Source organism: Anguilla anguilla, chromosome 17, assembly GCF_013347855.1.
Source record: "Anguilla anguilla isolate fAngAng1 chromosome 17, fAngAng1.pri, whole genome shotgun sequence".
NCBI lineage: Eukaryota > Metazoa > Chordata > Actinopteri > Anguilliformes > Anguillidae > Anguilla > Anguilla anguilla.
The window spans coordinates 15919607-15944095 of NC_049217.1; the positions used below are offsets into that span (position 1 = coordinate 15919607).

The window sequence follows — 24489 nt, forward strand, 5'->3', positions numbered from 1 at the left end:
AAGAATAGTTTACTTTATATCTGTGGTGAAATTCCACAAAATTTGGTAACAACACTGCAGATGTAGAGGAAACTACCAAGACTATATACACCCTCTCCCACTACACATACCGATTTCTATCCTAAGCAATGACATCAGGGGTTTTCCACAGTGAGATTGACAAGTGACAGCTGGATCTCCTTTAGTGTGGGGGGGGGGGGGGGGGGGGGGGGCACACAGGGGGGTGAGGGAGCGCATGTGAAAACCAATCTGGTGGATCTCCAGAAAAGAAAATGTCAGATGTGCCAGGGGTCGGGTACAAATTACACAGCAAACAGATCATCCTTTACTTTTTGGCTGGACCGCAACAGCGGGGCCAGCCCTACAAATGCAAATGTCTGTGACTGAGTCACTGAGTGATGAAGTTACACCATTGGTCGGCCGAGTTATGAAGTTACACCATTAGTCGGCTGGATGAAGTGTGTTAGGTCCAGTCATATACTAGGTTTTGACCTGGTCTTGTTAAACGGGAAGTCAGGAAAACAGAAAATGAAACTTATCATTTCCGTACATCAGAAGTCACGATTACAATATTTCAGACAAACTGAAGGTTTGGTGCATTGTTTTGGTTTAATTTGAACTACATCCTCCAAAAAATGTTGTGATTAATCCAGTAATGCAGGAAATGAGAGGTGGCATGGTGGAGTTCTGTACGTTTTCTGTGTAGCAGTATTAGTATTATAAAACATCGTATGTATGCATGTATGTGAGTATGTACTATGTATGTATGTATGTTTGCTTGCATGCATGTACAGATGGGTGACAAATTGAAGGAATAACCTGAACAAATGCGTGGAGAAACATAACAAATGCAGATGCTTCCATACAGGTGTACTGCATGGTACAATTAAGCAATTAACACTCTATCATGCACTGTGGAATGTATAAAAATGCTGGTTAGGCCTAGCTGACCTCAATTTTGGAAAAGATCTAATTGACTCTGAAAGAGGGTTCATTATTGGGGCACGGGTGGCAGGAGCTTCAGTCACAAAGACTGCTCAACTGGCTAGGGTTTCAATAGGAACAGCGACTAAAGCGACCTCTGCATTTCGACCTATGGGAAAGACATCAGTCCTTGACACACCCAGCTTCAGTGCTATCCTTCTTAATGGAATCTTCGGTCCACTCAGCTTACACATTAGCTGCTTTTCAGCCGCAGTTAGCCTCCGGTCTTCAGGACGGTGTACGCAGCCACATTAAGAGTCAACAATATAAACATATTTTTCAAACATTTCAAAAACCCCCCAAAAAAATAAAGTGAACACGGCAAAAATCGGGGAATTCGCGAGCACCGATAGGGCGAACAGAAACAGGGTCACACCTACGTTCCGTCCGCCCCGCTGCGGCACCGAGAGGTCACCTCAGTGCGTCTTCGCCTCTCGTAATGAAATCTCTATGGAAACGGCACTCCGCGTACTAAATCTGAACCGCCGAAAACCTTCGCGTATAAACCAGCCGTCGCGTAACAGACTGTTAAAGCCCGAGTCGTGCCTGGTCTGTGTGAAATGTCTTGGCCTCAGAATGCAGCTTTTTGCTGGGATAGGCTTTTTGCTGCCCGGTCTAGCTGTATACTGTGGTGTGTTGCTACATTAACCAGGGTCTGTCCTTTTCTGCTTATTTATGCTGGCTAACCAGCGAGCGTGTGTGTGTGTGTGTGTGTGAGATACTGCACAGTATATCGCTAAGAGTGAGAGAGGCAGCCAAAATACTTTGACAAAGCACTCAGACCGAGGTAAAATAATTATTTTAACCTTTTAGTAAGTAGGATTCCCGTAGATTACTGGAACTTTTCAAAGAAACATCTATTTTCACCAATGTTCAGAAGAACACTCTCCTCTCATATGATTTGCACGTTATCATCAGCTGCATATTTAAAATGCTCATTTCGCTCCAGTCTGGTCCTTCACAAAACCGTTCAAGCCATCCACCAGGGCTCTGTTCAAACCCGAATCCTTTATTAGGCCCAAAAACGTAACACCTCAGAAATGAACGAGTGTGCCGACCTGCCTGTGAGAGAGAGGGAGGGAGGGAGGGAGGAAGTGTGAGGGACAGAGAGAACGAGGGGCGGAAAGAACTCCCAGTGCGGAGTCAGTAACTCGCAGAGTCAGGTGTTAAGTAGGCAGCACACTCCAAACGAAACGACTTTTTCGAAAATGAACCACCGGCAGACACGTCCGTGAACACCGTGGTAAGTATGCTCAAAACCAACTCCCAGCATTACAGCTTCCATTTCTGCACCCACCGGGACCTAATTTCATAAACGTTATGAAACATTACATTACATTACAGGCATTTTTAGCAGACGCTCTTACACAGTGCGACTTACACAACTTTTACATAGCATTTACACTGCATCCAATTATACAGCTGAATATATACTGAAGCAATTCAGGTTAAGTACCTTGCTCAAAAGTACAACAGCAGTGTCCCACCGGGGAATCGAACTTGTGACCAACTCCTTACCCACTATACTACACTGCCGTAGCACTCCTGCCTCACAGTAAGAAGGTACTGAGTTCAAATCCCGGCCGGGGCCTTTCTGCGTGGAGTTTGCATGTTCTTCCCGTGTCCGTGTGGGTTTCCTCTGGGTACTCTGGTTTCCCCCCACAGGCCAAAGACATGCTGGTTAGGTTAATAGTCTAAATTTCCCCCAGGTACGAGTGTGTGAGTGAATTGTGTGTGTGCCTTGCGATAGACTGGCAAAATGTCCAGGGTGTATTCCTGCCTCTCGCCCAATGCATGCTGGGATAGGCTTCGGCACCTCCCTAGACCATGACCAAGATAAGCGGGTTAGATAATGAATGGATGGATGATATATAGGCTAAGGGAAACATGTATCAAGGCGTATTACAGGCAGAATGAGAAAAGCATTAAACTGTGCAAAACAAGTTCACAGTCACAATTTCAGTGAAAAGCTGAAAATATGTTGAAGGTGTAATCTCCGCGGAGTTCCAAACCGATCATTTTTGTAACTACAACAGCCACAATTATTCATTCCCATCCTGAAGTCTCTATCAACTAGATAAATGATTTTTGTGTGATTATGTGTGAAATTAGTTTTGATATGCTTGACCGAGCAATTGGTATCAAAGCTTCGGTTATCCAGTTGTAACTGAGCAACAGTGTGGAGAGCGACACATTCGCTCAACCAACCATGACAGTGCTCCCAGAACCAAGACAATGCTCTCACAGGACAGTTCAATGATGAAATAAACCAGAAAAAAAAGTTGGACTCCGCCCCTGGCTGGTCAACCGTAATGCAAACAACCATGTGATATTTGGATGAACCAATTGCAGACAGGGGGAGGTTTAAATACAAACTGTTGCAGCAAGGGGAACAACACCCTCATACCTGCAGTCTGTTATCAAAACCTACACTCCTGCCAGACCCTTCAACCCTCAGTCTACTGACTGCCCCCACCCTAAACTGTATTACTGTCCCCTACCTAAAGGGGCTTACTGTCCCCTGCCTAAAGGGGCTTACTGTCCCCTACCTAAAGGGGCTTACTGTCCCCTACTTAAAGGGCCTTACTGTCCCCTCCCTGAAGGGAATTACTGTCCCTTCCCTAAAGGGGATTACTGTCTCTTCCCTAAAGGGCCTTACTGTCCCCTCCCTGAAGGGGATTACTGTCCCTTCCCTAAAGGGGATTACTGTCCCCTACCTAAAGGGGCTTACTGTCCCTTACCTAAAGGGCCTTACTGTCCCCTCCCTGAAGGGGATTACTGTCCCTTACCTTAATGGGATTACTGTCCCTTCCCTAAAGGGGCTTACTCTCCCCTACCTAAGGGGGCTTACTGTGCCCTACCTAAAGGGAAGTACTGTGCCCTATCTAAAGGAGATTACTCTCGTTTCCCTAAAGAGCAGTACTGTCCTCTCCCTAAAGGGGCTTACTGCCCCCTGCCTAACAGAGAGTGGTGCGATAAATTGTGCATTGTCAATTCGGTTTTGCACCCACTATATAAATAACTGTATGTTGTAAGACTATGTACTGTCCACTATTATAGGCTGTGACACTGAGGATCCGGAAGCAGCACTGTTTGCAGCCTAAATCTGTATTAAGACTATTGTAAGTCACTCAGATAAGTGTCTGCCAAATAGCTAAATTTGAACAGAAATGCATTAACTGCTGAGTAGCAGTGAAAAGCAGCAGACCCTGATGGGGTGTCTGGAGGTGTGTAGGGATGGAGTGAGAGTGAGGGTGGGGGTCTGGAGGTGTGTTGGGATGGAGTGAGAGTGGGGGGGGGTCTGGAGGTGTGTTGGGATGGAGTGAGAGTGGGGGGGGGGTCTGGAGGTGTGTTGGGATGGAGTGACAGTGAGGGCGGGAGTGAATACGGTAGGGTGTTAGGATGTGTGTAGGGATGGAGTGAGAGTGGCGGGGGGGGGTCTGGAGGTGTGTAGGGATGGAGTGAGAGTGAGGGTGGTGTCTGGAGGTGTGTTGGGATGGAGTGAGAGTGAGGGTGGGGGTCTGGAGGTGTGTTGAGATGGAGTGAGAGTGAGGGGGGGTCTGGAGGTGCGTTGGGATGGAGTGAATACGGTAGGGTGTTAGGACGTGTGTAGGGATGGAGTGAATACGGTAGGGTGTTAGGACGTGTGTAGGGATGGAGTGAATACGGTAGGGTGTTAGGACGTGTGTAGTGGAAGGTTCTGTGTGGGCTCAATAGAGGTGTTCATCCGTTCTTCTCCAGGAAAATTCTGAGAAACGGTGGCATTTGCTCCTGAAAGAAAGAAGAGAGGATGTTACAATCACAACCTTTACCCTTCCTCCTCCCTCTTTTTCTTCTCTCTCTTCTCCTTTCACCTCCTCACCCTGTTCTTCCAGGTTTTTCATCTCCTGTTGAAACTGGAGTTCCCCGTTAGGACCCGGCAGGGGCTGCCCATCCACTGACTGCTGGTTTCTCTGAGACATGTCCTTCACCGCCTGAACAGAAACACGTGGATTAAAAGCTGTGTGAAGCATGCTGTGGAGCTGGCATCTGAAACCTCCAGCCCTGAGGGGCTCCAGTGGCTGCTGGTCCAGGCTGCATTTCACAACTCCATTCAAGGCCCTGATTGGCTAAAGTGGCCACACACTTTCATCACTTCCAAGGTCTAAACCATAGAAACCTGCAGACCCCCCCCCCCACCCACCTGCTGGTACTCTTTCCTCTGAGCCTCCAGCGCCGTGCCCCACTGCTTCAGAAGTTCCTCTTCCTGCCGTAGAGACTCCGCCCTCTGGGCCAGCTCCGCCTCCTTCTCTTGAAGCTCCGCCTCAAACTGCTGGAGCTCCGCCTCTGTATACACAGGCTTTGAGTCATCCAGGGTCTGCGACAAGATGTAAAATGGAAGGAGGGACAGTTACTGCCATTTACAGACACTGAATGTACAGGGTACTCCGTACGCACGCACACACACACACACACACACGTACACTCACACACACACACCCTGTGTGTGTTCTAACAAGGCCCAACTCCACTTTAAGTTTATTTTCCCATATCTAGCCAGCTAACAACAGAGCAGTAGAGATCTGATTGTGAGCGGGCAAGCTGACCTCCATGACGTAAATTTCTGGCACAGATTACCCACTCTCTTTTGTAGTTTTTTTAAACAATATTATAAATCTGGGGAGGAAAAACTTTAAAATATCTTTTTTTAATTTTTTTTTTTTACAATGAACTGATATGCGAATCATTTCGGGGATGAGGTTGTGTTATCGTTTGTTCCGTAAGAATGGCACTGAATTGTACGTCGCTTTTCAAGCAAAATAATAATGTTGCTAACGTTATATAGTGTCACAGCTGGTGGGTGCCATGGCATGGCTTTTCAAGCTAGTCAAAGCTACTGTTAGCCAACAAAGAAATTTAAAGAAAACACAAGAAAAACAACAAAGATATTTACAGTTATACATACAACTGTACAAAAATTTTTTAAAGTATAATTTATTACATGAATGGGTAGCAGCAAACAGCTTATGCACGTTAACAGTAGCAGGAAATACTGCCCTGTGTGTGATGTTTTAATTGTGCGACGGGTCGCTAACCACGTAGCTGCTAGCAATTTGTTTTTTAAAATGACACCATTACAGTGTAAAGACTATAGAAAATGCACGAAAAGCTTTCTTTTTAAAAGTACAAACAAACGTCCAAATGTCATATATTATTTTGAAGGAAAAAGCATCCATTTCTCCAAAAAAAATGTCAATTTTTTTTGATTGCAAATGCTACCGAACTTGAAGAGAATGACTACACGACTTGTGAGGCCCAATTTCAATTACGAAGCATTTTGGCAGCTATTCCATACTCACCTTCCACTCTTCAGGGCTGCCAAACTCTCTCTTCTGCGTCGATCTCAGAAACTCATCTAGGCTGACGAGCCGATCCTGATTCACATCCACCTGCAAAGACAAAACCGATCCACAGAAATGAAAACAATAATGGTCATCTTGAACAGATGTTGACATCTCTGTATGTCATAATGCTGATCATGTCCAGATGATGTACAATGGCAGATAATTTAAATATGAAGTGTAATGTAGATTATGTGTATGTGAAATATAATGGTCAATTATGTGTATATCAACTGTAATGGTAGATTATATGTATGTGATGCTATGGGAGATTATGTGTATATGAAGTGTAATGGTAGACTATGTGTATATGTAGTGTAATGGTAGATCATGTGTATGTGATGCTATCGTAGATTTCAGCAGGGAGGACTAACTGACATTCTTCATGACGTGTTCTCTCATCCTCAGTCGCTCTTCCTCCATCTCTATCATATCATCCTCTTCATTCCGGGGGTCATACACTTTCTCAAGCTGAGAGAGAGACAGAAAGAGAGAGAGAAAGAATCTGATACTGAGCAAAAATTGCTTATCAGTGACAAAACAGCAAGATGGTTTATTAATATGGACAGATATCAGTTGGCTGGACAAAATGATCTGATAAAATTACGTAGCCACTGGACTGAGGGAATACCTCTTTAGTGAACAAAGCTTCAAGCTCCTGCTCATCCAGGCTACCGTCTCCATTAGTATCTATAAGAAATAAAAGCACTATATCAGCTGTTCCAACATTCCATCCCGTTCTCAAATCTTCAAATATGTCAACTTCAAACACATATTTACATATCAAAGAATGCAAATGTAAATCAACTGTTAATAGTGGACAATACTTGATATCAGCTACATTTGAAACTTGATATTATCAGTGAGTTTACACAATTTCAAAAAGGATTTGCTGTTATCCAGTTATGAACTGAAAATGTAATTGTTGCGCCAACGTCCACAAACATGTTATAAAATGCAGAGGCATGTGTTGATTGCGTGTATTTCAAATGCAGTTGCTAATATCTGTTATTCAGCTGGGCTGATTTGTGTTCTGTGATGTCAGAAAGGGTGATTCAGGTGCTGTCCATTCAGCACCTCCAGACTGACCTGGCAAAGCTGCAGCACCACGGACAGCACCAGCCCCAAACACAAGCATGTGAACAGCTATGGCCCAGAGCCAATCAGGGCAGCTGATTGCCCAATGAAAAGGTCAGAGGTATCCAGAAGGCCAAGCTCCCAGGGCTAAGAGGGAGACCTTTCCAGCACACAGGCTTGCTTTGACTGGCACTCAGGTGCCGTTCAGGTTCCGCCTTTTGATTGTGGTGCTTTTAGCCATTTTTTAAAAACCTTATTGTGCGGATGGTTTTGTGGTCTGTACTCAAGAAGCGATTGAAAGGCACTCAAGCACGCGCTTTTCCGTGTTTGTCTTGTGGCCGCTGGAACTGGAGAACCATCGTTTGCAGAAAAAGTCACTACGAGCGGCGAATTGCAGTACGGTTATTCTAGGCGACGAGGGACTAAGATGCAAATTCCAAAATAAGAGTGGAGAAATAAACGAAAACACAGAGCGGACGCACCGTGAAGGCTGAAGAAGGTTCTGGGGTCGAACTCCTGAGGGTCTAGACCATCGGTTTCTCTCCACACCTCCCGGAGCTGTGCTACACTGCCCTGAGACAGAGAAAAAGAGACAGGGACAGAGAGAAAAAAGAGAAGTTCAGCACGACAGACAAAGTGTACCTGTGTCCATGCATCTTGAGTGGCACTGGGTACTTTGTCCCCCTCTTCTTCTGGGTCACATTGCCCTCTTCCCCGACAATCTGACTTTCATTACGTCTACTGCTCTCCACTGAACCCAGAATGCCCGAGGTCCTCCACTCCTCTCTCATTCCCCCCTCCATTCCATTCCTTCATATCCTTTCACCGATCCTCTCCCTCCTTCGCATTGCGTTAACTTAGTAGACATTTCATTACCTTACAGGCATCTAGCGGACGCTCTTATCCAGAGCAACTTACACAACGTCTTGCATAGCATTTACATCCATTTATACTGCTGGACGTATACTGAAGCAATGCGGGTTAAGTACCTTGCTCAAGGGTACAACTGCAGTGTGTTACCTGGGAATCGAAGACCTTACCCTTACCCATTAGGCTACACTGCCGCCCACAAGACGCTCTTATCCAGGAATGAAGGAGGAACAGAAGAGCATTCAGCTGAGTACAATGAGCAGGAACGCCAGACCAGGCTAACAGCTTTCCCAAACAGCGAGTGAGGGAATAACAGCACTAAAGCACCAGTGCAAGTTAACTATGCCATCCAAGAACCCTTTCTACTCCGGTCTCTCTCGCTTTCTATTCTTCTTTCTGTCCCTCTCTCTTTCTCTCCCAGCCCCCCTCTCTTCTTCCTCTTTCTCTGTCCCTCTCTCCCAGTCCCCCCTTTCTCTCTCTCTCATTCTTGCTCTCCATCTCCTACTCGCTCTCTCTTCCCTCTCCTTCTCTCTCTCCCCTCCCTCTTTTGCTCTCTCTCCTCCTTGACCTCCATCTCCTTCTCACTCTCTCTCCCTCTCCTACTCTCTCCCCTCCCTCTTTCGCTCTCTCTCCTCCTTGCTCTCCATCTCCTTCTCACTCTCCCTCTCCTACTCTCTCCCCTCCCTCTTTCTCTCTCTCTCATTCTTGCTCTCCATCTCCTTCTCACTCTCACTCTCCCTCTCACTCTCCTACTCTCTCCCCTCCCTCTTTCCCTCTCTCTCATTCTTGCTCTCCATCCCCTTCTCGCTCTCTCTCCCTCCCTCTCCCTCCACCCCTCTCACCGGAGCGTAGACTTTGGGGTGCTGCCTGTGTTTCTCGCTCAGCCGCTGCAGCCTCTGCTCCTCCCTCTCCTGCTCCTCCTGGTCCAGGCCGCGGAGGTGCTCCCTCCTCTCGTGCTCCTTCAGCATCTCGTAGCGCTTGAACTCCTCGTGACGCTCCAGGTCATAGTTCCGCAGGTCCTTGGCAGCCTGCCAAAGGGGGGGGGGGGGCAGTCAGACCGCTCGGGATAGACCTCTCTGATCCCCCACCCCCTCTCCGTCTCTCCTCAGCTTCACTACAACCATCAGGTCTCCCCAATGCTCCCAACTTATGAGCATTTGCACCAGAAAATTCATGTGGGCTAACTCGGAAAATAATTTAAGAGCACATCAACTAATTGGCATGCATTAGTGCGCTTCTACATTTTTCAACTTAGGAGCACATGTGCTCCTTGGAAAAAATGCTAGCGTAGAGCCCAGCCTGTTTGATCTAAACCCCGGTCCCCCCCTCCATCATTCCTGGTTACCGTAGCGATGAGCAGCTCCAGGTCTGCGGACTCAAAGGTGTTCTGGTTGTGGGGGTCCAGGTGCTCGAACTGCTTCAGCAGAGCGGCGTGGTCTATCTGCAGAGCTGAGAGGGAGGGGCCATGTTAACTAACAAAGGACACTGGGAAAATGCAGAAACTACAGGAGAAAAGCAACAAAAAGTACAACAAAAAGAAAAAACTTATTGCATAAAATTTATATTTAATATTAACTCTTAATAATAATGTGCAGGCACTGCTCATTTAGACCCCGCCCCCAGTTATACCGTCCCCCCCCTCTCTCTCTCTGTTGGTATAGGCCAGTTACACCCCCACCTCTTTCACTCTCTGCGTTGGTACAGTCCAGTTACACCCTCCCCTTGTCTCAGTCTCTGTGTTGGTAATTTCCAGTTATACCCACTCACTCTCTGTGATGGTTCAGTACGATTACACCTCCCCCCACTCTCTGTGCTGGTATTGTCCAGTTATACCCTCCCCCCTCACTCTCTGTGCTGGTACAGTCTGATCACAAACTCCCCCCTCACTCTCTGTGTTGGTACTGTCCAGTTTGGCCTTCAGCAGCATCCTGAGGCGTGCCACTTCCTGTCTCTTCAGCTCGTCCAGACGGGTCCTGACATGGTGGCCGACCAGGTCCAGCTCCTTACCGAGCCTACCCTTCTGAGAGAGAGAGAGAGAGAGAGAGAGGGAGAGGGAGAAGAAAAATAACGACAGAACAGACAAGGCCGCTCAACCGCTGCAGTCCATCACACTGACACAGTAATGAGCGGGACCCAAAGAGCACCTAGGGGCCCGAGGGGAGGGTCACCTCTATGTCCTCCGTGTTCGCGGCCTGCAGTTTCTCCCTGAACAGAGGGTCGGTCTCCAGCACCTCGACCACCTCCCTCAGGTACCTGTCATAGAACAGGCCGGTATCCTGGGGAAAGAACACAGGTTCACACAGCTCCTGGGCACTGATGGAGGGATGACAGAGAGAAGGATAGAGGGAGAGGGGGAAAGGGAGATAAAAGATGGAATTTCTGTAGTGAAAATACCAAATTCTCTTCCTGTTTCCCCTCCGGCGGGGGATGGGCTTCCTGGGGAACTGCATTGCGGTCAATGGGCACTGACCATGCCCCAAAGGTGATTGACAGGAGAAGCAGCCAATGGGGACCAGAGGTCATTCTCCTTGGAGAGGAAAGGAGAAACCCATTAACAATTAGGGTACGCTTGATCCCAACATTATATGTGGGTCAATTTGCAGACTTGACACTGTAGTGAGTGTTATTTGCTGTAGTTTCCAGTGTAAATAGCATTTATTTTTGATGTTACTTTGTACTTACCCTGATTTTGTGTACTACGAAAAAGAGATGATGAAATTAATAAAATGTATTATTACTTTATCAATAGTGACACTTTACAGAGATTCTGTCACAGTTGAACAAGTCATTACATAATTTGAAAAAATTGAATTAGGCAGTATCAGCAAGATTAAGTATAATATTGAAATCAACATATTACCATCCTGAAAGCTGGTGGCATTAAAAAACACCGCCAGGCATTTGGATTCGACTGCAAATATTATCTGTCTGTCGACCATGATTTGCTGGATACAAGCATGCATAATTCAAAAATAGAACCATGGTCTCTTATTAACCACTGTACAGTGCCAAGTCTTGACGCACACAGAGAGGAGCTTTCGCAACAAGACTGGCAAGACAGTCAGCTCCTGTCATCCAGAAATCGTGAACAAACGTACAGAAGAAATTAGTGAAATGCAATGTAGGGAAATGTAATGTTTAACATACATTTCCTGCTTGCTTAGCTTACGCCTTCCATTCCAGCTAGCGCATCCAGCACCGTACTCTAACTTGAAACTATAACGTGAGTCAACACTGGCTAGCTAATGCTAGCTATGAATGAGCTTGCATTTTCCTGCGTAACCATCTTCCTGCGTCTCGTTTGAACTATACGCATAATTGTTTTGGTAGAAATATCCGCAACCCTTGCATTCACTCACCAACTGCTTCTTGCCATCCTTCACTCTGAACTGTAAGGGTCTTCTCTGTGCAGGTACTGTAAGTACAACACGTTTTCTGCTTTAGCTGGCACTGGCAGTGTGCGCATACTGACGGCGGTGACATGACATCTGGCGCGCCCCCTTTGTTTACATGTCGCTAACAGAGTAACGGGAGGTTAGGAGAGGGTTATTTTGGCATTTTCGGTGGGAAAAAATGTGCAGTGAGCGGGACATGTTTGGGACATGTTTTTTAAATTGATTTGGCTATGTACTGTACAATTTCATATTTGTAATTAAACAATTCACATGTGGTTGCACATTTCTCGGTTTTTATTTAAGGGAATTTTTATACCTTTCGGTTTCATCATGTAGAAAATGCAGCACTTTTATAAATAGTCTCCCCATTTCAGACAAATGGGTTCACAGGTATTTCTGATTCTGATCCTTTCTGTCTCCATACGTTCCTCTTTCCCTCACTTTGGTACAGGTTAATGCTTGTTTCCTCTGTCCGTAAGGCTTTGTTCCAGAACTCTACAGTTTTTTAAATTATTTTTATTTACTTTTTAAAAATGTATAGCAAACTCTAACCTGGCCATTCTGTTTTTGAGATTTACCAGTGATTTGAACCCTCTGAGGATATGCTGGGGTAGTCTTTTCTTTTTGGTAGTCTTCGACACATCTATGCCTACATCCTGGGGAGTGTTCTTGATCTGCTCAACAGTTGAAAAGGGGTTTTGCTTCACAACTGAAAGTGTTCTTCTGTAATCCACTACAGTGGTTTTCCATGCTGTACTAACTTGTTTGTTATTGCTGAGCTCAAAAGTGCATTATTGCTTCTTAACAATGTATCAAACAGTTGATTGTGACACACACAAGGTTTTGGCTATGTCTCTGATTGATTTATTCTAATTTTCAACCCTACTTTATTGGGATTGCCATTTTGGTCCTCATGTTGAGAGACAACAGTAAAAGACTCCAAATCAACACCTAGAATCAACTCAAAGTCTTTTGTTAGCTTTTTTGTGCATGAACTAATGATGCAAAGACACACAGCAGGCCAAGAAACAGCTGCCAAGCAGCCAATTGCCCCATTACTTTTGGTGCCCTAAAATGAGGAACTATATATAAAAAAGGCTGTAATTCCTACTAAGTTCACCAAACATGGATAAATACCCTCAAATTAAAGACAGTCTGCACTTTAGCCTCATATTCATCGTTTCATTTCAAATTCAATGTGCTGGAGTACAGAACTGAAACAGCAAACATTGTGCTGTTGCTCAACTACTGACAAGCTGTAATGTAGATACCATAACAGCATCAATTAAGTGCAGCGTGTGTCAATCACAGTTTTGTTTTTTATGGAGATCAGTAATCAGAGAATCTCTCCAGTCCTCTCAAACTGATCACCTTTCCAGTAAAGTTAAAAAATAAAATAAAACATTTTATTGAGAAGTAACAACCACATGGACATGCTCTCAAAAGAACTCGCCATATAGATATTAAATATTAATTTGAAAATAGATATATGTGTATACGTACATTTTTCAAAGATAGTTCTTCAGAGATAATAAGTAATAATGAATGAAATAAATTAGCACTGATAAAATACATCAAAATAAATAAATAAATACATTCAAATTGTTAAATTAATAAATCTGAACAAATAATAATCATGATCACAAACACAAAATTATACTATGTAAACAACAATGCCATGCAAACAACAAATTATAATATTATATTATTAAACAGTGATAACAACTATAAATAATCTATATGAATAATATTACAATATATACTATGACAGAACATGAATGCTCTATGTTGTATGCACTAATAGAAATAAAAACAATTTTTCAGAATTGCAGAAACATAGATAAACAGCAGTGTGTTCAGTATAGTAAAAAAGATCTTATGAAATGGACCTAGAAGCAAGTATGGTAAATTGCTTATCAGTCTTATTATACATCTAATCAAAAGATTAGATTTCTGGTTTTTCAGCGTGTGTTTGAACTCATCCTCACACTGATTTAAAAACTGATCTCTCTCAGGTCAGTTGGTGTACTTGCTCTTTCGTCCTCCATCTCTCCATCCTGGTCTTCTCTCTTCTCCTCCCTCGCTTTTTGTCTCTGTCCGTTTCTCAGACGCTCTCTGAGGGCGCCCTCTATCAGGTCACTGTAGTACTGCAGCACAGCCTGCAGTGAGGGACGAGGGGGATTGGGTTAATAGTGTTCATAGGCCAAACTGGCATTACAGTATCAGATCACACTGCCATGATAGGGGACAGGTGGCTAAATCAGTCAAAAGTTCTGTTGATGATCTGCGAAATGGTTTTTAAAAACATTTATACATAAATATATATATATATATATATATATAATTATAATATAATTTATATATAATTTTTTCTGTTGTGTTTGTTTTAATGCTGTGTGTATTTCTGTTCTTTTTTGGTTCTTTTTATTATCACTATTATTATAATTTTCGTTTTTTAAAAATATTTTATTTTACTGTATTGAATTGACAATGACGTTCTAATAAAGGGGCATCAAAGTCTCTCTTTCTCTCTCTCCCCTCCCTCCCTCCCTCCCTCCCTCCCTCACTCTCTCTCTCTCTCCCTCCTACCCTATCTCCTTCCCTCCCTCCCTCTCTCTCTCTCCCTCCCCCTCCCTCTCTCTCTCCCTCCCTCTCTCTCTTCCCTCCTGTTTTCCAGCTTATCCCGTACACACACCTCTGTCTCTGTACTCACTATTTCAGGGACACGGTTAATTCTGCCGATTCCAGTCTGACCGACTCACCACGTCGGTCCGGCAAAGTGCGGAGAGCACGGCGGTCACGTGACCAGGCTGAGGCCCCCTGCCGCCCAGGCCCCTAACGGCGGCGTCCAGCGCCGCCGCGGCGACCAGGGAGGGCGGAGCTCCCAGGAAGGCCGAGTCGCAGACGCACATGGCGACCAGGGTGTCGCCATGCCGACGCAGCGTCGCCAGGGAGACCCCCGCCGGTGTTTCTCCCTCGTGCGGCTCCCCGAGCGCGGACAAGAAGTGCGGGAGGAAGTCTTGAGGGGTTACCGCGGCAACGTCCCATCGGAGGGTTGCTAGGACGACGCGTTCCATCTCCTGCGAGAGGGAAGGAGGGCAAGAGGGGTGAGAACACTGAGCACACACTGTGACAAAACAAATACAGAGAGGTACCTCTCATGGGGGGGGGGGGAATATATCGGCCACTTATAAAGTATATATATCTAACAAACGCTCAAATGTACAATAATATTACTCAAACAGGAAAGTAATACAAGCAGGCACATATACAGCAAAATGAAATACACAGTCACACAAATATATGCTCATAAACAGCTGGAACCTATCAATTGGTGGTTTAAAATAATACCCAATCAATGGTTCTGGACTGAGGTGGATAGAGAGATACTTGAGGGAAAGACTTATCCTGTACTTACTGTGTGAACAACACTTGATGTTCCTGGCTGTGGATAACTGATACTTAATGAGATTTGTACCTTATCGGACCTGTGTTCTGTAGTTGATGCAAAGACCCTTGGCACGCACTTATTGTACATCGCTTTGGATAAAAGCGACTGTCAAATAAAATGAAATGTGATTTAACGCATGTGTCAGCTGTAATGTAATAAGGGGCGGGACACAGAGGGTGAGTTTCCTGATTGCAGTGAATGCTGGGCTGGGGGTTTTGGGGAGTCGCTGGGACTGAACCCCGGCTCCATCGGGCCCCACCTGCAGGTCCCGGGCCGTGAAGCTCCCGTCTGCGCAGGCACGCAGGCCGTCTGCGCAGACCGTCTGGCTCTCGCTCAGCTTGGAGGCCAGGAGGACGCAGGCGGAGCACAGGCTCCAGGGGCAGGGGGGAAGGGAGAGCGAGACGGACAGGAAGCGGTCCAGCAGAGACACCGCCAGCGGGAAGACCGCCTCCTCACAGCCGCACTCGCAGCACACCTGGGGGAGGGGGCGGGGTTAGAACCTTATACACCTGGGGAAGGGGGAGGGGTTAGAACACTACACACCTGGGGGAGGGGGTGGGGTTAGAACCCTACACACCTGGGGGAGAGGGCGGGGTTAGAACACAGCACACCTGGGGCAGGAGACAGGGTTAGAACCCTATGCACCTGTGAGAGGAGGCGGGGTCTAAACTCTACACACACAGTGAAATGCTGACAGACAGACAACACTGACAGCAGGAAAATAACAGCAAATACATGTACAGACGTGCTTGCCTCCACATTACTGTTTACATTTGCACTTACTGAAAGACCAGATACTGTAGGTTTCAGCCTGTGCAAAACCACTTTCTCACAGCTTTATTGGTCAAGGCAATGAATGCAACCGCAAAAACTTCTGCATGTGCCAAAACCTTCAGTTAATCTAGCCAAAGCAGGGAATCTTACCTAGAGCAATTGACAAAATTCATGTAAACATACTGTACACAGTGATAAAAAGAGGCATAGATGGTTTATCCTCAGCACGCACAGGAGACAAAAAGCAAAAGGACCACAGAGTGATCTTCGCCTCTGTTTTGACTAAGACACAGTCTCCACCAGGTTAGACTGTAACAGTTTAAACCCAAAGCAGCGTGTAAAATACCATAGAATGCCACAGCAGACAGACGTCTGTGAATTGCGTGCTCATACAGGGGAGCGTGCGGGGGTGGTGGGGGGTTGGGCACTCACCTCCAGGATCCACTTGGCCAGCTGGTCTCTCTGCCGCGGGTCTCTCCGGACCAGGGAGACGTAGAGGGCGGAGGGCAGGTACCTCCCCTCCGACTGCAGCAGCCTCCCCACCACCCGCTCCCCGCACGCGCTGGGGTCCCAGGGGGCCCGCAGCTGCCCCCCCGCCGGCCCCCGGCCCTCCTCCTCCTCGCACCACAGCGACTCGCCGGACATCCCGCGGGGCTCCCCGGGCGACGGCGACCGCCTCGGCGTCTGTTCCGGAACCTTCTCTCCCCCGCCGTTATCTGACCGCTTCTGCCCGTGCGCCCACGCCAGCGCACGTCTGTGCGTGCATGCGTCAGTCTGCCTGTTACGCTGTGAGCTGCTGATGTTCCCCTCAGTGTCAGAGTACGTGCATGTCTGTGTCCTTCTGCCCAGTGTGGTCTGGGAATCTGAGTTTTTTTACCTATTTATACTGCACAAGGGTAATGAGGGCAGGAGGGGCGGGGACGACTTGTTAAAAAGATAAAATGGCGAAAAGGCGACAATGCCGTCTGTCCGACAATGGCGTCAACAGGTGGAGAGGGACGGAGAAAGAGAGAGAGGCGGTGGGAGAGGGGGTACCGAACAAGGGAGGGAGGGGCCCGGAGAGAGGGGAACAGATTGCCTCCCTCTGTGAATGGGGGGGGGGGGGGGTGGGGGAGAAAGGGACGAGGAGAGAACGAGATTCGTCTCCGAACGGCAACAATGGAAATGAATAACAATAGCGGAAGACGCCTGTTGATAGCAAGGGGCGAGAGAGAGAGAGAGAGAGAGAGAGAGAGAGGTGAAGTTTGAGAGAGAAAAAGAGAAAAACCAACCTAGTGGAAAGTTTGTCCGCACTATTTAAATGTTTACTTTGTTAAACGAAAATCCTGCAAATGTGCAACACAGAGTTCCCTGATTAATATGTGATTTACATTTGCAGCTTGAGAGAGGTGCCATTATGTCATTTGCTGTTATTTCGAGTGCTACAGCGGCAGGAATTAAAACCTTGAATCCAGAAAGTTTGCCAGCGCTCTCCATCTCCAAACACACAGTCTGGCAGAGGGTCTCTCGGCTAAATGCAGTTAAAAAAACAAAAAACAAATGCACGATTGACCTTGCGTTAAAAACGGCCTGTGAGTGCGATTTTTTGTTTACTAATCAGTTACACACTCCCTCGTGTTACCCCCCCCCCCCCGTTTCTCTCTCCCAGGAACTTCATTGTCGATGCAGCCTGTGTCAGCCCTGCTCCGGTCGCTGTAAGCAATCTGTTTACGTGCGTAATACTCGATGAATACATTAGAGAGGGCAGGGAGGGGTGCGTGTGACAGACAGGGAAGAGCAGGGGGGTCACTGGAGCGCTTTGTTCTGTTTACACATCACTGCCAGCACACCCGCTCCTGGCCTTATGGTCCATTATACACACACACACTCACACACATGCAAGCACTTACACACACACTCACAGAAACATGCACGCATGTGCACACACACACGTGCACACACACACACAAACACACTTACACACACACAAGGTTTTCAATCATGCAAAGATATTATTAATCAGTTTTGCTGACAAACTCCTCACTGAAAAAAGTAAGAAGTAAACAGTTCCGGAGTAAACATTATTATTATTATTATTATTATTATTATTTATATAGTGGTTTTCGTGGCACTCAAGAAAACTACAGATAACATGAAGAAATAGAATGAGGACAGTACTTTGAAAAAACAGCAGAATAAGTTGAAAAAAAAATGTTTTTTGTGAATAAGATTTTGAAGAATCAGAGGCCTTGACAAACTGCGAAAGAGAATTCCATAAAAGTGCAGCCCAGTAAATGTGAATGCTTTGCCTCCACTTGTTTTTAGAATTTGCAGCTGGAACACAGAGGCGATCTTCTGTTGAGGTTCTGAAGGTGCGTGATGGGGCGTGCGTTTTTAAGGAATCTTGATATATTATGCGGCTGGAGCGAGCAATGCATTAAAAGTGTAAAATAAAAAAGTCAAAGTTAGTAAATTATAAAATAAATTCAAAAATATAAAAGAGATGTTAATCGAAAGTTAAATTGTGCAGCAGAAGTTCTTCTGAATGTAGGCCCGGTTGTCTCTCTTCTGTGGGAAATTCGACACCGTTTCTCTGACAGCGCAGGTCCTGTGACCCGATCCTGAAATAGCGAGATCACGCGCCTCGCTTAATCTGGCCATCGCTTCAACAGCTCGCGTTAGTTTTGCCGGAAAGTGTGACAAAGGCGAGTGAACAAACTGTTAAGTAAAGCCTTTCACTTTAATGAAAATTGTAACGTCACTATGTCAGTCCCGTTAATCTATTTAGTCAGTTTACTGTCTGCTTTTGGATATCCCCGATTTACACACTGGGGGTACGGAGTGGTCCTGGAGTCCCAGGGTCTGCTCTCTTCATAACAGATCAAATAAAGTAGTTAATGACGGTTAAATCACCGCACGACAATTTCTCCATTTATTTTTTCGCTCATTTGTAAATGTGCACCAATGAGACCGTGAATAAAATATCTGTCCGTGGCTCTGCTGAAGCCGTGTTGGGGAGCCCAGGTCGGCGCAGATTAATCCATGTTTACATTATCAACATATCTCGACAACAGGAAACTCATTTTTCCACTTAAAATAATCGGGGAGGAAATGCACGTTAAGAGTGATGACGAGCGTTAAAGATTTGCGCCTCCATTCCCTTATTTGGAGGTCAGTGAAAACAACAAGTGCAGTCTGTGGCAGCTAGTGAGCTGGGAGATAAAACTACGCATACAGAGAAGCGCAAGAACCCAATCTTGCAGTCTCCCTTCCGTGACATCACAGTCAAAACAACGTGTCATGAAAAAACAAAAACAAAGAAACCTGACGAAGGCGCAGCTGCCAGATGCTTGCCTGAATCGGACAGAACATCTGGATTTACTCATGAAGGCAGCAGTTTCGTAACTATTATTGTAGCCTACACACAGTCAGAGGCGCTGACACTAAAGACAGCGAAGAAATGTGAACTTCTGACGAAACCCGCATTATCATATCATTCTCGCTCTGAACTGGGCTCAGCAAAGCGAGAGCGTTTTGAAGCGAACTGAAAGCGAAGACTCGGGAGAGGAAGGCCGGTGGGAAGCTCGACCGTCGGGGGAAAGCGGGGTGCGCGAGACGGGGCGACGGGCCGACAGGTCGAAAGGCGGTTTAAGCGACGCGCTGCATTCATGGGCGTCTCAGCCGAGTTCACACAGACACGCAGGGGGCAAACGAATGAAAAGAGCCGGGACGGAGGGACGGGGAGGAGGAGACGTGTTCCTCCCCTAATTTTCCAGTTCATTTAGCAGGACAGGGGGGGATTACACCATTTCTCGTGACTTTTAACACGAGAGACCTGCTGAGACGGACCCAGTTAAGACTGCATTAAGTCACTGTAAAGGCCCACGCTTTTCCATGGCAGCGTGGTATAACGGCTCAGGTGTTGAACCTAAATTACTTAAGTATATATTTGGCCGCATAAATGGATACTATTTAAAAATGCAACGGTTCCTCGCTCTAGAAAAAAAATGTGTACTAAAAGGCAGTGATGTAATGAGCGAATAGTGCTTAGTCTGAAAATGGGCCATTTCCTTACACATTCTGTATAGTTGTTATAGCAAACTGTGTACTGCAGTCACTAATACTTTTGCTAATTTCTGACAAATTCTTTTAAAAATTAACTTTTTAATAATAATAATATTTTTACCAATCCCATGGGTATTTCCAGGATTATTTTCAAATTTACGAAGACCCTGGCAGCAAAAAAAAAGAGAACCGTGTGCAATTTAGTGTTAATATTCATGGACTTGTTCAGATGGACAGATTGTGAGGGAGGGAGGGAGGGAGGGAAGGGGGGGTATCGGACAAAGAAAAGAGTTGGGAGTGGGGCCTAGAACTCGGCTGACCTTTGGTCACATGACAGGGATTAACCAATTGAGCGGCTTAAGAGTTCTGATACAGATTTTATTTGTACGTATTAATGAAAATAAGGTTATAATGGAATAGTCAAACTCCACATAAAACATACTGTATATAGTAAATAACACATAGGCATGCATGTGTGCGCAAGGACGACGCGGCGTCATTTAGAAATGAACCGCTGTCGAGCGAGTTACCTTCATTACACAAACAGGAATGAGGGAGAGAAAGAGAGAGAGAGAGGAAAAGAGGACAAATCAAGATGACATCCATAATAACAAAGAAAACAAATGGTATAAAGACACGGACTGACAAATAACACATTAGGCACTGCTTGCCAAATTAGGAGACAAGACAATCGATGATCGCACGGTTACAGTAACAAATATGCTTCTACCGTATACGCAAGGTGAAGCCATGCATTTCAGAAGAGAAGTGAACAGAGGCTATAGACTAGATGTTTAATCACAAACAAAAACGTGGAACTAGACATAATGAAACTATGGTTACCTCAGAGAAAAGAGTAAAAACAAAAGCTCAGTCACCTCGCTCACGTTAAGCCCCCCCCCCCCCCCCCATCGCACCCGTCCCACCCTCCCCCCACATTGGGTGTTACCAGCCCCCCCATGCCCTTCTCTCTCTGTAATGTGTATATACAATATGGTACAAAACTCTCTTTCCCAGGTCACACTTCCTGCCATTCCTTCATATGCACTTCCTGTCTGCTTTCTAAAAGGGCCTTCAAGCTTCCTGTACCGAGCGGAGCGGGGCGAGACGTGTGAACGGAGCCGCGGTGGAATCGCGAGCGGCCGGATTTCAGGGTAGCTAGCGTCCGCAAAGCCAAAATTTAGTCACGTGACACGATTACTTGATTGGCAAAATGGGGGGAGGGGTTTGGGGCCGATGACCTCACTTCCTTCATTAAATGACCGGTGAAATGTCTCTCAACTCTAAAAACTGGCATAATTGGTTAAGTGGTGCATACCGCCACCTGCTGGTCTGGAGTGTAAGGGCGTGTGGTCTTCCTGAAGCAGGTAAAGGCAGTTGTTCACACGCCGGTCGGCCCAGAAAGCGTGAAGCAACTCTGACCCCGCCCACCAGGACCCCCCCCCGTTCCCTCTCCCTCCATCGCTCAGTCCTTCGGTTACCCCCCGTTCCCCCTCCCTCCATCGCTCAGTCCTTCGGTTAGGGGTAAGTGGGGGGTGGGCGGGGTGGAGAGCCGCTGCCGCTCGGTTTGGCGGTGGCGGAGGCCACGCCCCCGGCCTGCGATTGGCTGAGGAGCGGCTGCGTCTCGTTGGGCTCGGATACGGGGCTCTCCTCGTCCGAGCTGGGGGGAGGGCAGAGGCCCAGCACCTCCTGCACCTTCACTGGGAGCTCCTGCGAGAGGAGGAGGAGGAGGAGAGAGAGAGGGAAGGAGGAGGAGAGAGAAGGGGGGAGAGAGGGAAAGGGGAGGAGGAGAGAGAGAGACAGAGAGAAAGAGAGAGAGAGGAAGAGAGAGAGAGAAGAGACACCAGTCAGGAAAAACACAAGAAGAGAAACATACAGGAGCTAATGGACAAAGCCAGTTCTGTGAGTTATACGCTGAGTGTTAAATATGCTGCATATGTTTGCATACATATACGCATGTATGAGATGTGTAATGAATCTGAAACAACAGCTCCTGTCGCCCTTCAGTTTTAGCGACAGCCTCCTGCGCTTTAGGCTGGCTAACTGAAGCGTTCGCTCTGCGGTCCTGTCGACCGTAACCACACCCTCCCGTCCTGGCTAACCGAAGCGTTCGGCCCGCGGTCGCGTCGACCGTACTCACCTTGCAGCGCGTCAGCTGGAGGTAGATGGCCTCGGCTCCTCGCAGCAGCGACTGCAGGTCCAGCCTCATGGTCAGATCGTTTATGTGCTGGAGAGAGAGAGAGGGGGGCGAGGGAGGGAGGGAGACAGGGAGATAGACTTTTACATTTGATGTTCCTTTAATGAAACACAAACACTTTCCACAATTACCTTAAAACCTACCCCAACCTTGTGTTTACAAACCCAAACACCCCCCCCCCGCCCACCGCCCCCCCCCCACTATACACCCCCACCACAGTTAACCTGTCTGAATCTCAAGCTTGTTTATGTGCTGGAGAGAAACAGAGAAAGAGAGAGAGAGAGAGAGAGAGAGAGAGAGAGAGAGAGAGGTGGAGACAGAGATGCACTTCCTCCTAGACTGTGAAAAATATTCTGAAATAAGGAAAACATATTTCAACACATTTTCTAAAACTATAAAATCATTTCCTCCCCTGACAAACACAGAAAAGCTGAAAATAGCTCTGGGAGAAGGGCCAACAGCCCCACTCAGAATATGTTTCAGCCTGTCACAACCTGAGGGACAGTGAGAAAGTACCCAGATAAAAGGTACAACGTGTGACCTGTTCAACTTGTAAATATAATTACAGTTAACTAAATCCTAGTATACATAGTCTATTGCTTTTTTTTCTCTCTCTTTTCTGTTCTATTTGGAATTCCTGTGTGTTTTTTAAAAATATATATATAATGCTTTGGCAATATTTACTGTATGTATTTCATGCCAATAAGGCAAATTGAATTGAATTGAGAGACAGAGAGAGAGAGAGAGAGAGAACGTGACGGACGCTCGCTAACGCTAGCCGCAGCGGGAGCTCGACGGGGCCGCGTAGCGAACGGCGGCTGCAGCCGGTGGTGAAGCTGGCGGGCGGGCACCTTCAGTATGGTGTTGAAATCGTAGTCGGAGCCAATCAGCTCCTCCCTCTGCGACTCCAGAATGGAACAGGCCATCAGCAGGTGGAAGTTAGGGCAGGGCAGGCGGGTCCACATCACCTGAGGAAACGGGGGGGGAGGGGGGGGTTCTGAAACACTGCACTCTCACTCAAATACAGCTGCACCAAATCACTTTAATAACGCAGGGCTGCTATTAGCCTAATTAGCCGCATGACGGCAGCGGAAGAACATGAGAAAATGGGGGAACACATTGAGAGAGAGCTAGGCTGAGCTCAGAGGGCTAAGCCTCCCCCGTGTGGGCGAACGAGCCCTGCGACTGCACCACTGTAGCGCTCTCTCACCTCCCACAGCGTCAGAATGTCCTCAAAGGAGAACTCCCTCTTGAACCAGATCAGTAGCCAACGGAAACAGAAGCACAGGGAGCCGCTATCCTGGGAGTCTGAGGGGGGGGGGGGGGGGGCGAGAGGGTGCGGGGGGGGGAAGAGAGTGAGGGAGGGGGAGATCAAGAGGGAGGGGGAAAGAGGGGGGTGAGACAGAGAGGGGGAGGGGGAATAGAGAGAGGGAGGGTGAGAGAGGGGGAGGGGGGCAGAGAGCAAGGGATGGAGGGGGGAGAGGGAGAGAGAAAGGTTCACGTAAGACTATATACAAAATAGAACACACCATATTTCATAAACATGGAGAAAGGTGAGCCGGGTGGGGTAATAGGTGAGCTGTACCCATACCACCACAGATTTGGGGGAGGGGGTGGGGGGGTGAGCCGTACCCAGGTAGTCGCAGAGCTCCGGGTCCAGAGCTTTGAGCAGGATACTGAGCTGCAGGAGCTGCTGCTTCATGGCCTCCTGAGACTCCTCAAAGTTGTGATGCTGCAGCACAGAGAAGCACTCAGAGTTTACAGAGCGCACACAGACCCAGACCCAGACCCAGACACAGACACAGACACAGACACAGACACAGACACAGACACAGACACAGACACAGACACAGACACAGACCCAGACACAGACACAGACAGACACACACACACACACACACACACACACACACAAACTGACCACGAGGTCCATGAAGCCTGTCAGGCACCAGAAAGACTCCACTTCATTCTGTGTGACGAAGAGGATGGGAGAGAGGAGATCGCTCATCCCCTGCACATACCCTGAGAGAGAGAGAGAGAGAGAGGGAGAGAGGGAGAAACATCAAAACGAGCGACCCCCAAATCACATCATTATAAAGCCCTGCAATGCCCAGTGCTGAACACAGGAAGGAGGTCCCTCAGCCTGCTTGTCCTGAGGCTGAGTTCACTTACAGACACTAACTCCACTAACACCAACCAGCACCATCAGGGCAGCCATATTACCTCAAAGAATTAGACCATACCAAATTATGACTAAAGAGAAAGAAATATACATAACTTATTGGAACAAAACCACACAAACCCGACACAAACTGA

General features: G+C 47.0%; 3 protein-coding genes and 1 long non-coding RNA gene across 8 annotated transcripts in view; 1 reads left to right on the forward strand and 3 right to left on the reverse strand.

Annotated features, from left to right (window-relative positions):
* Positions 1 to 1973: 1973 nt before the first annotated feature.
* On the reverse strand, positions 1974 to 11910 carry nucb1 (nucleobindin 1). 4 transcript variants are annotated; one of them, XR_004763055.1, is made up of 14 exons: positions 11672 to 11908; positions 10707 to 10839; positions 10481 to 10588; positions 10200 to 10332; positions 9658 to 9761; positions 9155 to 9340; positions 7925 to 8015; positions 6997 to 7055; positions 6744 to 6836; positions 6324 to 6413; positions 5168 to 5341; positions 4847 to 4958; positions 3534 to 4755; positions 1974 to 3485 (listed from the first exon to the last, which is right to left on the reverse strand). XR_004763055.1 is itself a non-coding variant. In XM_035398090.1 (14 exons), exons 1-13 carry the CDS (start codon positions 11686 to 11688, stop codon positions 4661 to 4663), a joined length of 1395 nt encoding a protein of 464 aa, XP_035253981.1. In that variant the 5' UTR covers positions 11689 to 11910; the 3' UTR covers positions 4486 to 4518; positions 4636 to 4660. The 4 variants fall into 4 exon arrangements, 3 of the variants coding, with proteins under 3 accessions (XP_035253982.1, XP_035253980.1, XP_035253981.1); XM_035398090.1 differs by lacking the exon at positions 1974 to 3485 and having other exon boundaries at positions 4486 to 4518; positions 4636 to 4755; positions 11672 to 11910; XM_035398091.1 differs by having other exon boundaries at positions 1974 to 4755; positions 10200 to 10329; positions 11672 to 11910.
* Positions 11321 to 15287, forward strand: LOC118216692. The gene is made up of 2 exons (XR_004763056.1): positions 11321 to 11535; positions 14429 to 15287. It is a non-coding gene; the product is annotated as an uncharacterized LOC118216692 (long non-coding RNA).
* Positions 12556 to 17010, reverse strand: ccndx (cyclin Dx). Its single transcript, XM_035398093.1, has 4 exons — positions 16365 to 17010; positions 15418 to 15633; positions 14470 to 14787; positions 12556 to 13866 (listed from the first exon to the last, which is right to left on the reverse strand). Exons 1-4 carry the CDS (start codon positions 16575 to 16577, stop codon positions 13702 to 13704), a joined length of 912 nt encoding a protein of 303 aa, XP_035253984.1. The 5' UTR covers positions 16578 to 17010; the 3' UTR covers positions 12556 to 13701.
* Positions 17011 to 21102: 4092 nt separating this feature from the next.
* The window catches only part of tbc1d17 (TBC1 domain family, member 17), a 12039-nt gene continuing 8652 nt past the window's right edge, over positions 21103 to 24489 (reverse strand). The window contains exons 12-18 of one of the 2 annotated variants that reach the window (XM_035398095.1): positions 24095 to 24195; positions 23806 to 23905; positions 23384 to 23481; positions 23025 to 23141; positions 22117 to 22203; positions 21465 to 21686; positions 21103 to 21421 (exon numbers count right to left, since the gene is read on the reverse strand). In XM_035398095.1, the coding sequence (XP_035253986.1) occupies positions 21495 to 21686; positions 22117 to 22203; positions 23025 to 23141; positions 23384 to 23481; positions 23806 to 23905; positions 24095 to 24195 (695 nt within the window). In that variant the 3' untranslated portion in view covers positions 21103 to 21421; positions 21465 to 21494. Of the gene's footprint in view, positions 21687 to 22116; positions 22204 to 23024; positions 23142 to 23383; positions 23482 to 23805; positions 23906 to 24094; positions 24196 to 24489 lie in introns of both variants that reach the window. The other variant, XM_035398094.1, reaches the window with a different exon arrangement.

Coding starts and splice junctions, on each gene's coding strand:
- nucb1 (XM_035398089.1), bottom strand. Junction 10,589..10,706: donor GGAAACAGGAAGAGAATTTG/GTATTTTCACTA, acceptor TTCTTTCCCCAG/GATACCGGCCTGTTCTATGA. Junction 7,056..7,924: donor AACCTTCTTCAGCCTTCACG/GTGCGTCCGCTC, acceptor TATTTCTTATAG/ATACTAATGGAGACGGTAGC.
- ccndx (XM_035398093.1), bottom strand. CDS start 16,577: ATGTCCGGCGAGTCGCTGTGGTGCGAGGAGGAGGAGGGCCGGGGGCCG. Junction 15,634..16,364: donor TGGCCAAGTGGATCCTGGAG/GTGAGTGCCCAA, acceptor CCCCTCCCCCAG/GTGTGCTGCGAGTGCGGCTG. Junction 13,867..14,469: donor CACTTTGCCGGACCGACGTG/GTGAGTCGGTCA, acceptor CCCTCACTGCAG/GCTGTGCTGCAGTACTACAG.